Below are 15591 nucleotides of genomic sequence, written 5' to 3'. Positions count from 1 at the left end.
CAAACACTTACAAGGACAAAGGAAGGTTGCCTGAGTAAAGGAAGTACTAAGGTGGGCACAGTAGCAAACTGGAGAATACATGCCTTCTATAAAGGGGCAACCTCTGCACATCAGACCAAACAGTGATAGAAACTCAGGGGACACCAGATTGGATTTTTTAGGATAAGCCTGAAGTCCAGATTTCTTCATGAGTCTTCTAAATTTTACATGTTGATTCAACTTATAGAGGCAAACAAACAAATCTGTGTACCACATTGGAATATAGCCCTTGTGTTTTTATATTCGCTATAAATGTGTTACTAAATGGTTGTGTATAATGCAAGTATTTGCATGTAAAATATTTTCTTTCTCTAGTATTATATGTTTTACCAAAAAATCAGGCTCTCATATATAATAAAAATTGCTAAAAAGACTCATAATACCTGCTTCAAGAATTTTTCCAACATTTATTCATTTAAAATATATTTGTATATAATTTTCCCAGATTGTTAACCAAATAGATAATTGGTTCACAAGACTGCTAAAACTAAATTATTAAAAGATTCCTATCTGTATTCTTATTAACTTCATGGACTTCAGTGTTTAAAACTGACATTTTGGGTATGCTAAAGTTCTATAAACTTAACAAACATACTGAGATGGTTCATAATACAACCTCAACTAAAAAAAATAGTTTAGGATTTGCTACTATTCTAATTGAGAAAGCCCAACTTGTAATGAACATTTGTTGACACATAATCACCTGCATGGTGACAAAGGGACATCAAATCATGAAAGGGTCAGCCTCTACCTATTGAAAGATTACCCATAAGCAAATTTCTAAAGACTCTCTGAATGGTAGTGAATGATTCACGGTGGGAAGCAAAACATGTTATTCTGTAAGCTGAGAGATACTGCCAATAATATTTCCTTTCACTTCCCAGTCACAGATGTAGAGAAAGACAGATAAGTCAGGCTAATATTATTGAAAAGGAGAACTTTGAAGAAAGTGGCAACTATCAAATGCCAACTCTTCTAGAGATTTCTTACATTTTTGAGATACAGAAATTTATATATGGCACTTATCTATTCTGGGGTTTTTAATCAGGAGTGTATCCGAACCTTGAAGGTTTTTTTTGTTGTTGTTGTTGTTGTTGTTGTTGTTTTGGCTATTATTTTTGTTAGAGACAAGAGTCTCACTATGTTGCTCAAGCTGGATTCAAACTCTTAGGCTCAAGCTGGGACTACAGGAATATGCCACTGTGCCCAGCTTCAAGAAAACATTTTTAAACACGTTCAGGCCTTATTAGGTCTATTACATCAAAATCTTCAGGGGAAACCCTACAATTGTAGATTTTTAACAAAATGTCCTCGGGTCACTGTAATGCACAATTCTGAGAATTAGTGCAGCAGACGATCACTTGAGTCTCACCTCTCACCCACATGGCTAATTCTGTTTATCAGTTGGAGATGTGGCCAGAAAGAGAAAAGAGTAAGAGATAGAGTCATTTATTAAAACTCCAATTAAGTTTCCTGGCTATGGGTAGAACAGGGACAAGTAAACTCAAAATCCCACTTGATTTTACTATTTACAAGCTCCTTATTGCCCACCTTCCCACCAAGACATTCTAGATTTAAGAGGAGGCTTTAGACTCTTATCTAAGTGGCTGTTTCTGCCAGGATGGGCAAAAAGTCAGTTAGTAATTTGTTCCACCTTCTGCTGAAGTTTTTCTCACTTCGTCACCACCTATTCACTGCAAATCTGGTTTCCTCAAAGTCCTCCTAAAATTAATCTCTAGGCAAGTTTCAACTCATTCTTTTTCAAACCAAAAATTATTAGACCCAAAGCTAAAGAGCACCTTGTCTCAACACATAAACTGGAAGAACAACAAACTAAAAAAAAAAAAAAAAACCTCTTCCTGGCATTTTCCCTCATTACCTAATTTCCAAGCGACCTGTATATTTCTGATTGATCTTTTCTCCTCCCATTTTTCCCTCTTAAGCCTTGCCACTGAGAGATGATACATCAGTTTTTCAGAAAATTAGCAGCAGCAGCAACATGTCCATTTATTGTAAGTTGCTTTAGTTTTGTTTGAGTTTTAAGATAAAGCCTATTTCCAGCGAATATTTTCTTTCCTGTGTTGTTTTACACTAATTAGGAAAAAAAAAAAAGAATAACCCTGTGTAGAAAAAAAGTTGAAAAGGTTTTACCTTTAACAAATTCACAAATATTTTCCAAAGTGCATTTTATAAAGCTGTGCCCTTTAATGCTTCTTTTAAAAGTATCAATATTTAAAATAAAATCTTAAGACAAGTTATTTCAAAATAATTTAATTTGCATTTGCATTCAGGGAATAGTTGAGCTTCCAAATATAAAACATTGACCCTTACCTATGTCAATGTTAAAACAAATATTTTGGAAAGAAAGTTGATTGATCTATACCTTGTCCAGTGCTTCAATATTTGTGCCATGGAAAAGCAGTTTTTCTGCCAGTGAGGTGCTCTCACTATACACAGCATAATGGAGAGCAGTGTTACCATAGATATCCTTAAGGTTTGGATTGGCGTCATGTTCCACCAAAATAACAGCACAAGCCTCTTCCTGGCAATGGACAGCCTATCCGTGTTAGACTAAGAAACAGATTGTAAATTCCAAGAATTCAAAATACACATTCCACAGGTTTCACCAACTAGTTATATTTAAGTGAGATCAATTTATTTTAATTCTATATATGTAAATCAAATCCATGTCATGCTGAAAGAGTTGGCTGTAATATACCTGTATCAAAGGCATTCTGTTTTCTTTGTCACAGATATCAATCTGGCATTTTCTGTTAACCAGGAGAGTGACCATGTTCACATGGCCACTGGCACAGGCCAAATATAGAGCAGTTCTATGAGAGTAAGAGGATTTTTTAAGAAACTGTAGTACAGTATCTCAAAACATACAATCATTCATGTAATTGTAAAAATTGAATAGCATGTTTTTCCTCTGCCTTCAAAACAAATAATTTTTTTGAAGAAAGTACAATACTTACTAGCTCTTACTGCTCACTGCCTTAATGAAAACAGCAGCCTATTTGAATAGAAAAAGCTCATTCTTTGGATTCGGTTCAACTAGGGCTTGAGTCCTACTTTAAACCCTGTCACTTACCAACTATTGCTTAGCCTTTCTGTGCCTCAACTTCCTCATTAATAAAGATGACAATAGTAGCTATCTCATAAGACACCATCGTGATGCTTAAATGAGAAGCTATGTAAAGTACGTAGAACAGTTCCTACAACAACTCAATAATTGTAAGATTTTTGTTTTTTGAGACAAAGTCTCACTTTTTTGCCCAGGCTGGAGTGCAATGATGTAAGTATACCTGGAACTCCTGGGCTCAGGTCATCCTCCATCCCCGGCCTCCTGAGCAGCTGGGACTACAGATGTGCCGCAGCATGCCCAGCTATTTATTTAAAAATATTTGTAGAGTAAGAATCTCACTTTGTTGCCCAGGCTGGTCTGAAACTCCTGGCATCAAGCAATCCTCTCACCTCAGCCTCCCAAAGTTCTGAGATTACAGGTGTGAGCCACTGCACCCAGCCAGATATTATAATTTTTACTATTGGTACTACTTAACAAAAACATTTTAATTAGGTAGAATGATACAATTATACCTACTTTGCAGGATGGCTTAACGAGTAGGTCACATTTTAACACCTCTGACGTTGGAATGCCACTTATAATTCATGATTTATTATAACTATAATTGGTAGCATTTTAAAAATTATCTTATTGATATATAAAATAGTAGGGCATCACACAATCCATGAGACCTTACATTAAGTAGAATATGGTATATTCAGCAGGTCTAGGGCAGTTCTAGGCATGTAACTGAAACTTAAATATATTTTAGTTCTTAAAGGTACTATGGGGAAAGAGCACTGAAATAAAAATAATGCATTTTTTAAACAAATTAATTCTTTTATTTTCAAACAACTTGAAGCCAAAGGAAACTCATGATTCAAATGAATATGTATGGCTCATTTTATTCAATATTTATACTTACAAAATATATGCAAATAAGACTTTCCAATGATTAATATTAGTATTTAAGACTGATAAACTTTTGAAAGGGCAGTTAAAGGTTATCTTCTACTATTTTCTGACTTCAGAAATACTTTTGTTTGAAAGGTAGGAGATAAAGTTTCAAAGAGATTAAGTCTTAATATTCCTATTTTAAGTCTCTCAGCTTGTGCAGGTGGGGCAGGTAAAAATGAAGTTTTTAAGGATAGAAAGGTCCTGAGAGATAGTAGAATATGTCTCCTACATAACAGGTACTCAGGTTATGCTTGATGCACAAATGGAATGAAAGAATGGATAAATACAGTTGGGGAGTTCAATATTTTTAAATAAATTCTTATAAAGCAATATTTTGGCAATAGTAATATTTATATGTGTTATTTTATTTTTAAAGAATACAATTAAAATGAAATGATTAATCTATCATTGCATAAATGGAATGAGTATATAAGAAAAACATAGGTACATAATAAAATATATAGATAATAAAATCTGGAAACAGATAAAAACATTTCCTTTTTACTTCTGAAGAGGGTAAAAGCTCAAAGAAGATAACAATACTCACAATAATGATAAAAAATAGAAAGCGAGAAATTATTTTCATCAGCGCAAGATTCATATTCCTCTCTTCCCAAGGATTATTCCATTAATAATAAACTTTTACTAGAAGTTTTGTACATGCTCACTGCAGCAATCACAGATAAGAAAAAGGAAAAAACCTTTACTTAAAATACAAATGCTCAGAAATTACAAATTTTATCATATTTTGTACATATTTTTGCTAAAACAAGACCATAGTATGTTTGTGTATGTATAATTTAACTAATTTTTTTTCCTTGCTAGCTGTAACAAAATACATCTTCGCACATCAACGTACTTCTGTATCTATTGCCACCTTCAGTGGTCACATATTATTTCACCCTATGGATGCAACTGAAATTTATTTATAGGATCCATTCTATGGGTTCTTTTTAAAATAAGTGCTGTGAAAAATAAAGTGCATGTATCTTTATTTCCTAAGGGTGTTTTAGTATAATGGAATTGATGGGTAAAGGGCATACACATTTTTTAAATGTAGTACTTACCACCAAATTATCTATTTGAAAAGTAATCAGCAACTTAAACTTTAAGCAGCAGTATAAAACATCCTCACAAATATTGTGGATAGAAAACTGTTTCATTCCTCTGTTAATTTAAACTCGTATACCATAAATGAGAAGGATTTTTTCCTATGTATATAAGTAACTCGTAGATCTGGAAAAAGGTACTTTGCCCACTTTTAGAGTGTTTGATGGTTTGATTTGAAAGAATTCCCTGTAAAATGAAGATGTACTTTTCATCTAATGTGTATATATAACTGATATATATAACATATTATATCTGTAATATATATTATACATATCAGTAATATATATATACATATATATATATCTTATGATATATAAATAATATAGGCTGGGCGCGGTGGCTCACACCTGTAATCCCAGCACTTTGGGAGGCGGAGGCGGGCAGATCACTTGAGGTCAGGAGTTCCAGACCAGCCTGGCCAACATGGTGAAATCCCCTCTCTACTAAAAATACAAAAATTAGCCAGGCATGCTGGCACCTGCCTGTAATCCCAGCTACTTGGGAGGCTGAGGTAGGAGAATTGCTTGAACCCAGCAGGCAGACGTTGCAGTGAGCCAAGATTGTGCCATTGGACACCAGCCTGGGCAAAGAAGTGGGACTCCAACTCAAAAACAGAAAAAACAATATAATGAATTCCCTATAAAATGAAAACATACTTTTCATCTGAAAATATATATATATAATATAGTAAATATTTTTCAAGTAAGCTCTTTTATTTTGTTAACTTTTTTCTGAAACACAGGCAGTTTTAATTTTTAGTTTGCTAAATCAGCCTTCAGAATGCCTGCTTATGAGGTCATTCTTAGGAAGGCATTTGTCAACATAAAATGTACTTGTAAAATAAGCATTTGTGTTTTCTTCTGGTACTTTACTCATTTGCATATGTAAAAATTTCAATCTGTATTAAATCAGGAACTCATGTTTGTGACATAAAATTTCATTCGTTTTCTTCAAACAGTAGGCATTTTTTCATTAATAATTCATCCTTTCCTACTCATCAATCCTTACGTATATCTCACATAATTTCAGTGTTTCTGGGTTTCCTATTCTGTTCCATGAGTTTATCTGTCTTTTCAGCTGTTAGTAAACAATTAATTGTAGAAATTAATAGCACATATTGATATCTAGAGGAGCAAGTGTTTTTTCACTCCATTATGAGATTTTTTAAAATGTCATCACAATAATGAAAGACAGCAGGTGTCATTCAAAATTATTAAAACCTTGATATTTTCATTCGGTCTATGTAAAATTGATAAACACAGAAAGAGCTCACGTTTTGAGAAAAATGTGCCTTCCCATTCAAGAACACAGAACCCACCTCCTACTTCCAAGTTTCTCTCTAAGAACCTTCAGTAAAGAACCTACCTACACAGGTGGATACGGAAGTAAAACGGACAGTTTTATCTGAGAACTTTTCGCCTACTGAAAATAACTCACGGTATTTTTGATAGGGGAATGAGTTCTCTCATTAGGCACCTCCTATAATGTATATAAACTATGTTTTAAACGTGTACGTTAAAAATAACAACACTGTATATGCTTAACTTTGTGAGTTAAATCACTCAAACTCTCCAACTGCTCCAGCCAGGGAATTATGAGGGATGGAAAACAGCTGAGAGTCCGTTTGGCTCCGCCGCTCCGAGGGTGCCCCGCCGCCCTGCAAGGCCCAGTCCCAGGGGCTGCGGGGAAGCCGGGCCTGGGGACCCCCTCCCACCCCGGGCTGAGCCCCCGCTACCTGTGCTGCTTGTCCAGGGCGTCCAGGTCTCCGCTCCTGCGTGCCAGGCAGCGCTCCACCTCCGCGGCGTCACCCTTGACAGCCGCCCTGTGGATCTTCTGCAGTTCGGAGTCCTGGATTCGGTATCCGGAACCCATGTAGACGTGGTCTATGGAGCCCTGGGCCGTCTGGCCCCTGTGGCTCCCGAAGCCGAATAACTTCATAGTGGTGACTTCTTCTCAGACCCCCAACCACCGGCTCTTGAGCGGGGGCAGCTCCCTGTCACCTTTTCACCACTCCTCTCCCCCGACCCCAGCCGACCCAGCCCCAAATCCCCTATCCAACCCCAAATCCTCCATCCTACCCCAAATCCACGAACCAACCCCCAATCTGTGATCCCAAATGTATAATCTACTCCACAATCCGCGATCCAGCCCGGTCTACCACAGCCTTCAGCAGCGACACTCGCAGCCTCCGACCTCTCAGACCGAGTGAGCCTCGCAAAGCTGTTGGGCGCGCGCCTGCACGGTGATTGCCGCCCCGCCCCGAAGCCGCCCCCTGGCGGCGCGCGCCGGCAGGTGGGGCTGCAGCTCTGGGCAGGCGCGGCTGGGCTCGCGGGTTCTCCTGGGATCGCCCGGGAAGCCCCAGGGTCGCTGGTGCGGGATCGCAGGCGCCATCCAGCCCGGCCTGAAAAGCACGGCCTGCCTGGCCTTGCAGCCCACCCCGCTCCTGCTCAGAAGGGAGATAGGGTGCTGGCAAGGGCACTCTGCGGCCACCGGAGTGGCTTTGCGGATGGGCTGGCTTCACGCTGAGGCTCTGGCCCTGGTGTCTGTGTGGCTAGTGTCAGGTAGCTGGAGAGGCATGGAGGCAGAGTCAGGGGCTGCTCCTTCCCCCACCCGACCTCACTGCTGCCAGTGCCCCACGCGCGGTTTGCAGCTGCAGATCTGGCACTGGCGCGGGATGGTGGAGCTTCCCTTGGATGGCCTGAGGGTCGCAGAGTGCACAGCCCACCTGGCCTCAAGGTCCGCTCCTCTTGGACATCTCTGCGGATCCTGGGCCCTGGCGCTGGGCACTCTGTATCCACATGGATGATACTGAGCGGCTGCTGGCGGGGCCGGTCGCCTGATTTTGCCGCCTGGGGGTCTGGCCTCAGGATCCACGCTACTGGGGGGCGGGCCTGGTCTGGGGTGTCCAGTCACTTGCTGCCGGTGCACCACGTCTAGACTGCAGCTGTGGCTCCGATGCTGGCGCGAGCTGGTGGGCCTGGTACCTGATGTCCTCAGGGTCAAGTGCATCGCCCGCCCACTTGAGGGGCTGCTCTGACTTGGCCTCCTCCAAGAACGCAGGGGCCGCGCGGGGGCGGGCTCTTCGTGGTAATTGGGATGGTATCGAGCAGCAGGTTTTCACCCTGGTGCCGCTGCTGTGGGGACTGCCTTGTGCGCCCAGGCACTGGCCCAGGGTCCGCGTGGCAGGTGTGCGGGTAGGGTGAGTGGCGCGGAGGGTCAGGGGTTGCTCCGTCATCTCTGCCCGTGTGCAACTTGCAGTTTTGCAGTTTTCTGCAGCAGCTGAGACGCTGGCGCGGGAAGGCGGAGCTCCCCTGGATGGCGTCAGGTTTGCGGGCACAGAGCACAGCCCACCAGGCCTGAGGGTCGGCTCAGGGGCCATGGTGGTTGAGTTCTCCGTGGAAACTGGGATGGGGTGAACGGCCAGTTCCCGACCTTTGGCCGCCTGGCCAACTGCTAGACTTAGCCGCTGCCGCCCAGGCATCTATCTCTAGGGTTGCCGCTACTTGGGTAGAAGTGGGGGTCGGGGTGTGGCGTGGAGCATCACCGGTTGCCAGGCCAGCACTGTCTTTGCAACATATTCAGATGGCGGCTGGCAGCTCGGGCGCCAGCATGGGCTGGCGGGGCTCCCCTGGACGACCCTCAGGTCGCTCACAGCATTGTCCCAGGCCTTCCTCGGCCTGTGCCGGGTGGGCAAGATTGGGGGGAGCTTCCAAGGCTTCTATCCCAACTCTACCTATTTCTAGCTATTTTCTCTTGAGTTATTTTGCCTTTATCTCAGTTTTATTTGCAAAAATAGTATATGCAAAATACATCGAGTGAATGCACATGAGGCATATAGAAGATCTGGCAGAAACATGTTTTCTCATGCCCATTTCCAGTCAGTATTTGAACACAGAGGCTTCCATGGTTTTCTTTCCACAAAAGGTTAGTTTTGTCTGTTTTCACAATTTATGTAAGTGAAATTATAAATTATATAATTTTTTGTTCGTTCACTAAACATGCTTGTGACACTTATCATTTTGCTCCTATTATTCGTTAATTTTATTTTGTAATTCTCAATTTTATGACTATACCACAGGTTTGAGGCCTTTGTTTTGTTTTTAATCCATTCCACTATTGATAGACACAAAAGCTGTTTCTGATTTGAGGCTATCATGAATAAACCTGCTACGAACAAATCAGATATACACGTTTTTCTGTAATAATATTTTCACTTTTCTTGAATTTAAGTACATAAGAGTGGATTTTCTGGGTTATAAAATAAGTATATATTTGGCATTGTATGAAATGGGGAGACATTTTCCTAAGTGGTTGTGCCATCTTAAACTACAATGAAAATGTTTGAGAGAATCAGTTCCACTTTCTAACCAATACTTGATGCTGTCAGTTGTTTTAGTGTTATCCATTCTTATGGGATATAACTGCTGAGTAGCTGTCTGCCTTCCCCCATAACACAGAAAATTGAGGGCCCAGAGGACAGTTTTATTTTTACATTTGACATCTTCTATTATATTTTATAGAAGGGTGATTTGGGTAGTAAAGTTTTCTTTGAATTTTCTAGGTTGTCTCTGACTTCTGGGAGACATTGAATTGTGAATGTGTACAGCATGTCACAATAACTTTTTTTTTTGAGACCAAGTCTCACTCTGCTGCCCAAGCTGGAGTGCAGTGGCCCGTTTCAGCTCACTGCAACCTCTGCCTCCTGGATTCAAGCAATTCTCCTGTCTCAGCCTCCCGAGTAGCTGGGATTACAGGTGCTGCAACCATGCCTGGTTAATTTTTGTATTTTTGGTAGAGACAGGGTTTCACATATTGGCCAGGCTGGTCTCGAACTCCTCACCTCAGATGATCCACCTGCCTCAGCCAATGGGTGAATTGTTAACTCAAAATACGCATCATTGAATACTGAGGAAAATGTATAGCCATCATCACCAGCAGCTGAGATGCCAGTCGAGATACCGGAAATGCCCCAGCATGTAACTCCTCTTTTAATTCACACACACACACACACACACACACACACACACACACACACTCATGGTAACCAGTTCAGAATGGATACAGAAACAGCCATAGTCTTTTTTGGTAACACACTCCCCTATGACACTTAGATCCTAATGCTGACTCCAGTTCCCTCCCGGGACCTCCCCTCTCCTTGTAGCATGCTGGGCTTTCCCTTAGAAAACCCTATGTCATTTCCTTCAGTGGAACATCAATCAACTTCACCCAGAGTGTCTGCATGCCTCTGTCCATAGCAAATGTTTTTATTACTTTAAAATATAGATTTTTACCTTAACTAGCCAAAGACTTAGGACACTTTTTCCAAGCTCTTTTAGATGAAGTAATAAATGCAAATATTAGAGATGTGTGTATGTGTATAAATATATGGGGAGAAGATGTTGCCTAGTTGTACAAATTAGCTTTAACAAAACTCCTGATTTAAATTATTTGTGAGAAGGGTGATTCTAACTCAACACCCCAACGAAATAAAAGCCCTATCCCTCTGCTCCGCCAAAATATCCCATTCAGAGCCTGCGTGTGTATGTACACACACGTGTGCACTCATACCCACCTGACCGTATCAAATTATTATTTAAACTAGATATTTTTACTTTGTTGCATAGTAGTAATGGTTTCTGGAATGAAAAAAAAAAACCAGGAGAATAAAACTGTTTAAATGTATCTCCGTGTGGATGCTGTGGCCATTGCACCGATCCCGCCGATGGCGCCGAGTACCTGCGTCTCAGGAAGAGGTTCTGGCGGGGCCTCCGCCTGAGGCAGCGCCCCTGGGACCTGTCCCGCGTCCACGGGAACGCGGAGCGCAGCATTCACCATCCCCTCCCTGAAACAGCGGTCCCCGAGGCGCTCCACAGGCAAGGCCGAGCTGGGCGAGGGGGAACCCAGCCCCTGCATGGGCCGCCCTGAGCGGCGGGGACGCAGGAAGAGCTCGCTGGCTCCACCAGCCCCTACCCCAGACGCGGGACCTAGGGCCAGCGAGGACTTGGAGTCCCCGCCCCCCACGGCTGCCAGGAGGCGGACAGGGGCAGCTCCTGGGGGCGGGGCTACCGCCCCGAGGCCGTTCCGCCAGAACTTGTGCGACTTGGGAAGGGGCAGCGCCCCGCCCCTGAAGAGGAGCGTGTGTCCTGGAGGCAGCAGCCTGGGAGCTCCTCCGAGGAGGACAGGGCAGAGGCAAGTGACTCTGTCGGCGCAGCGCTGGCTTTCCCGACCGCGGAGGAGGAGAGCTGCGGGGCTGGGTGAGCTGGACCCGGGAGCGCGGCTGGCTGCTCTGGCCTCCGATGGGGAGTGGACAGCTTAGGGAGTTGCTCCCGTGCCAGCCGGCCTGCTGGCCATGCTGGGCTTCATCACTGCCACACCTGCCTGCGCGGGCGCCTAGCACCGCAGGCTGGAGCTTCTGGCCATGCTGGTTAACTTCCCCAACGAGCCTCCGCTGCCTGGGAACAACAAGGCCAGGACGAGCAGGGCTACACCGCCCTGCACTTGGCAGCCATGTACCTTGGAGATGGTGAAGCTGCTAGTGGGGACCTAGGACGCCGATGTGGACATCAGGGACTACATTGGGAAAAGGCCCTCCCAGTATGTGAGTCAGAGCATCACAGAGGAGATCCGAGACCCTGGTGGGAGTCCTGGACGAGGACAACGGGGAGAGCACCGCCAACGGCGGGGGTGGGTACTGAAAGATTTAAAAGGTGCCCCCTCCATCTGATCACCTACAAACTCTCACACGTCCTGGAGGATGGGGGGACCCTCTTCATCACCACCTGGCTGAAGGTGGTCCAGAGGCGAAGCCAAGGATTCCAGGGCGTACAGCCTTGGGCAGGACTAATGGACTTAAAAAACACAGGCTCAACAAAACCCACTTCACAACCCAGATCGTTCACATCACACCCTCTTTCAGGGACCCAAAGCAGCCACTGGAAGAGGAAGAGGAGGAATGCTCTCTTAAAGGCCACTTATCCTATTCCTTTAAATGAAGACCAAAGTCCAATGTATTTAGGTAAAAATAATTTCTTTTAGAAAATGCTAAGGTTTTTCTGAAATTTAATAACAGAAACAAAAAAAGAACACTAGATGTGAGTAAGGAAGTGAGACCAGAAAAGACAAACTAAACTATCCTTACTAGGTTGGAATGGATGGGGCGGAGTTCCCATCAGGCTAGCATTCTGGGGAAAGTGGATTTTTTTTTTTTTTTTGAGAGGGAGTCTCGCTCTGTCGCCCAGGCTGGAGTGCAGTGGCGCGATCTCAGCTCACTGCAAGCTCCGTCCCCCCGGGTTCATGCCATTCTCCTGCCCCAGCCTCCCCAGTAGCTGGGACTACAGGCGCCCGCCACCATGCCCGGTTAATTTTTTTGTATTTTTAGTACAGACGGGGTTTCACCGTGTTCGCCATGATGGTCTCGATCTCCCGACCTCGTGATTCGCCCGCCTCGGCCTCCCAAAGTGCTGGGATTACAGGCGTGAGCCACCGCGCCCGGCCGGATCTCTTTTTAAGAGATTCATCATACCTTGGCCTGTGCCCCATTTCCCTCCTGCACCTGTCTGACCTGGCGTCCCTATTTCGGGAGACTAGAAGTTGGGGGAAGAGAAGGGTTGATTGTTTCTTTGCTTTCACCATTCCTGGATGCCCTGCAAAGGAAGGAATATTGCGCTTTTATGTATCTGTTTTATTAAGTGGTTACTCTTCCAAGGACAAAAAAAAATGCAAATTGTTACGAAACTGGTAATATTTGTAAGTGCAAGTGCTACATGCTGCCTTGTTTTTTTTACCAATTGCATTTGTATTTTAAGGTACTACTGGTACAGCCACGGTGGAGAACAGTTTGGAGGTTCCTCTAAACACTGAAAATAGAGGTACCACATGATCCAGCAATCCCACTGTTGGGTATATACCCCCAAAATAGGAAATGAGTATGTCGAATATGTGCACTCCCATGCTGGTTGCACCACTGTTGACAACAGCTAAGATTTGCAAGCAACCTAAGTGTCCATCGACAGATTAATGTATTAAAGAAAATGTGGTAGATATACACAGTGGAGTATTATTCAGCCCTAAAAAAGAATGAGATTCAGTCATTTGCAACAACATGGAAGGAACTGGAGATCATTATGTTAAGGGAAACAAGCCAAGCACAGAAAGGCAGACATTGCATGCTCTCACTTATCAAAAATCAAAACAATTGAACTCACGGACATAGTAGGTACTAGGGGGCTGGTGGGGAAGGCAGGGGATGGGTAATGGGTACAAAAATAGGCAGAAGGAATGAATAAGACATACTATTTGATAGCACAACAGGGGGACTCTAGTCAATAATTATACATTTAAAAATAACTAAAAGAATGTAATTGGATTGTAACACAAAGGATACATGCTTGAAGGGATGGATACCCCACTCTCCGTGATGTCATTAGTTCACATTGCATGCCTGTATCAAAACATCTCATGCACCCTATAAATATATATGCCTATTATATACTCACACAAATGTTTGAAAATAAAAATAAAGGAACTACTGAAGGTCAGGTCAGAGTCAAAATGCAAAAATATTAATTAGAGAATAATGTGAATACAACAGGAATCCTGTTGGTATTCTATTTATATTGTAAGCAGCAGTTCAATTGTTTTGTAAAAGCAATTTCAGTTTTAATCACTGAACTAAAGAAATGGGCAACACTGACTTCCATAATATAGGTTCCACCTAACCATCTCTAACACCACTGTCAAGGAAGACCAGTGTTAAGGTACATTATTAACAATCACACAAATTTTTAAAAGAAAAGAACACTCTTAGCAGTCTATGGAACTTTTAAATGAAATATTGCCTCTCATTCTAATTCTCACTTGTGTTGCCATTCTAAAAGTTTGAATTTGCTGAGGTTTATATTCTGGGTATTATATAACCATTGGTTCTATTTGGCATAACCCTATTAAATGGTGCTTAGAGCTGAATTACAGGAACTTTCTGGTTTAATTAGCATAAATTGGCATAAATATTAGTGAGCCCAGACTTCTGTGATATAATTATTAAACCAACTTAATGATTCTCACATAAGGTGTGAATTTATTTTACTAATGCATTCATAATCTGTGCTTTGTAGCAACATTTTTCAAATGTTTAAAATGCTAAATCTTTTCAGTTTTCCGATCTTTTCTTGAATCTATTAGATACCTATAGTGTAGTTACTGAAAAGCTGGGTAACAAATACACCTAGTTAAAAATGGCACTGCTTTATAAAAGGGACTAGAGAAAAGATGAGACTATTTCTATATATATATATATTTTTTTTTTTTTTTTTTTCTTTTTTGAGACGGAGTCTCGCTCTGTCGCCCAGGTTGGAGTGCAGTGGCGCAATCTCGGCTCACTGCAAGCTCCGCCTCCCGGGTTCACGCCATCCATCTGCCTCAGCCTCCCGAGTAGCTGGGACTACAGGCGCCTGCCACCACGCCCGGCTAATTTTTTTTTTTTTTTTTTTTTGTATTTTTGGTAGAGACGGGGTTTCACTGTGTTAGCCAGGATGGTTTCGATCTCCTGACCTCGTGATCCGCCCGCCTCGGCCTCCCAAAGTGCTGGGATTACAGGCGTGAGCCACCGCGCCCGCCAACTATTTCTATATTTAAATACTGCTGGTAAATGAAAGATATCATTCATTAAAATGAAAGACTTGCTTTAAGTGTGGTTCTTACATTTCATTCATTTATGATAGAGTAAATGTCTTTATAATTACATTAAAATTTAACTCACAGGTATATTAAATCTGTTCATTGCAAGATTAGAATCAACTTTTAAGGGAACTGATTTAAACAAGCCCTTCCTTAGTCTTTTGAGTCTCATATTTGCTGAAACTACCTACAGCTTGCAGGATAAGGGAGTTCACGGAACCTAGGGTGAGTGAACCCATGCACAAATTGCAAATTGCCCAGAGCTACAACATTTAGGATTTTTAGACCTTTAATTTTCCAAGTCATAGAAATTTGTTACAAGTTCGTCACATCTCTGTCTAAATGGCAATTGAATTTCTTTAAAGATAGGTTAAAAAATGCATAAAACTACAAACTATTATCCATTTGTGTGCCTCTATTTTTGCTTTAGAATTATGGAAGTGGACCCTGTGCATTTGAAAACACTTTTATGCATACACATGTGTGAAAAAAAATCTAACATGTGTAAATTAAAATACTTTTTTTGAAGTTGAAAAGCATCCATTTGTTCTAAATCTATATATATTATGTGTATCTAGTACAGAATAAGCTGTAACTTCTCATTGAGGAATCTTAGGTTTTACAGATATGTAAAGCTAAAGCAACTCTAAAGAGTAGACACTTCAGAACAGGAAGGTTCTCGTCAATGTTGAGAGTAGACACTTTCACTGAAGGTTCTGGTGAAATGTGGGTAACTAATTGCT

The 15591-nt window shown here is 42.2% G+C and overlaps 1 protein-coding gene and 1 pseudogene across 1 annotated transcript in view; one reads left to right on the top strand and one right to left on the bottom strand.

The window, feature by feature from the left end:
- The window catches only part of LOC129479169 (putative ankyrin repeat domain-containing protein 20A2), a 52696-nt gene extending 45297 nt beyond the window's left edge, over positions 1-7399 (bottom strand). The window contains 3 exon segments of the mRNA XM_055271851.2: positions 2423-2596; positions 2759-2873; positions 6909-7399. Coding sequence (XP_055127826.1) covers positions 2423-2596; positions 2759-2873; positions 6909-7111 — 492 coding nt within the window. The 5' untranslated portion in view covers positions 7112-7399.
- A 1356-nt stretch (positions 7400-8755) lies between these two features.
- On the top strand, positions 8756-12837 carry LOC134736257 (ankyrin repeat domain-containing protein SOWAHC-like; annotated as a pseudogene).
- Positions 12838-15591: the final 2754 nt, after the last annotated feature.

Source organism: Symphalangus syndactylus, chromosome 3, assembly GCF_028878055.3.
Source record: "Symphalangus syndactylus isolate Jambi chromosome 3, NHGRI_mSymSyn1-v2.1_pri, whole genome shotgun sequence".
Taxonomy (NCBI): domain Eukaryota; kingdom Metazoa; phylum Chordata; class Mammalia; order Primates; family Hylobatidae; genus Symphalangus; species Symphalangus syndactylus.
This window is presented reverse-complemented; position numbering and strand designations above follow the sequence as displayed.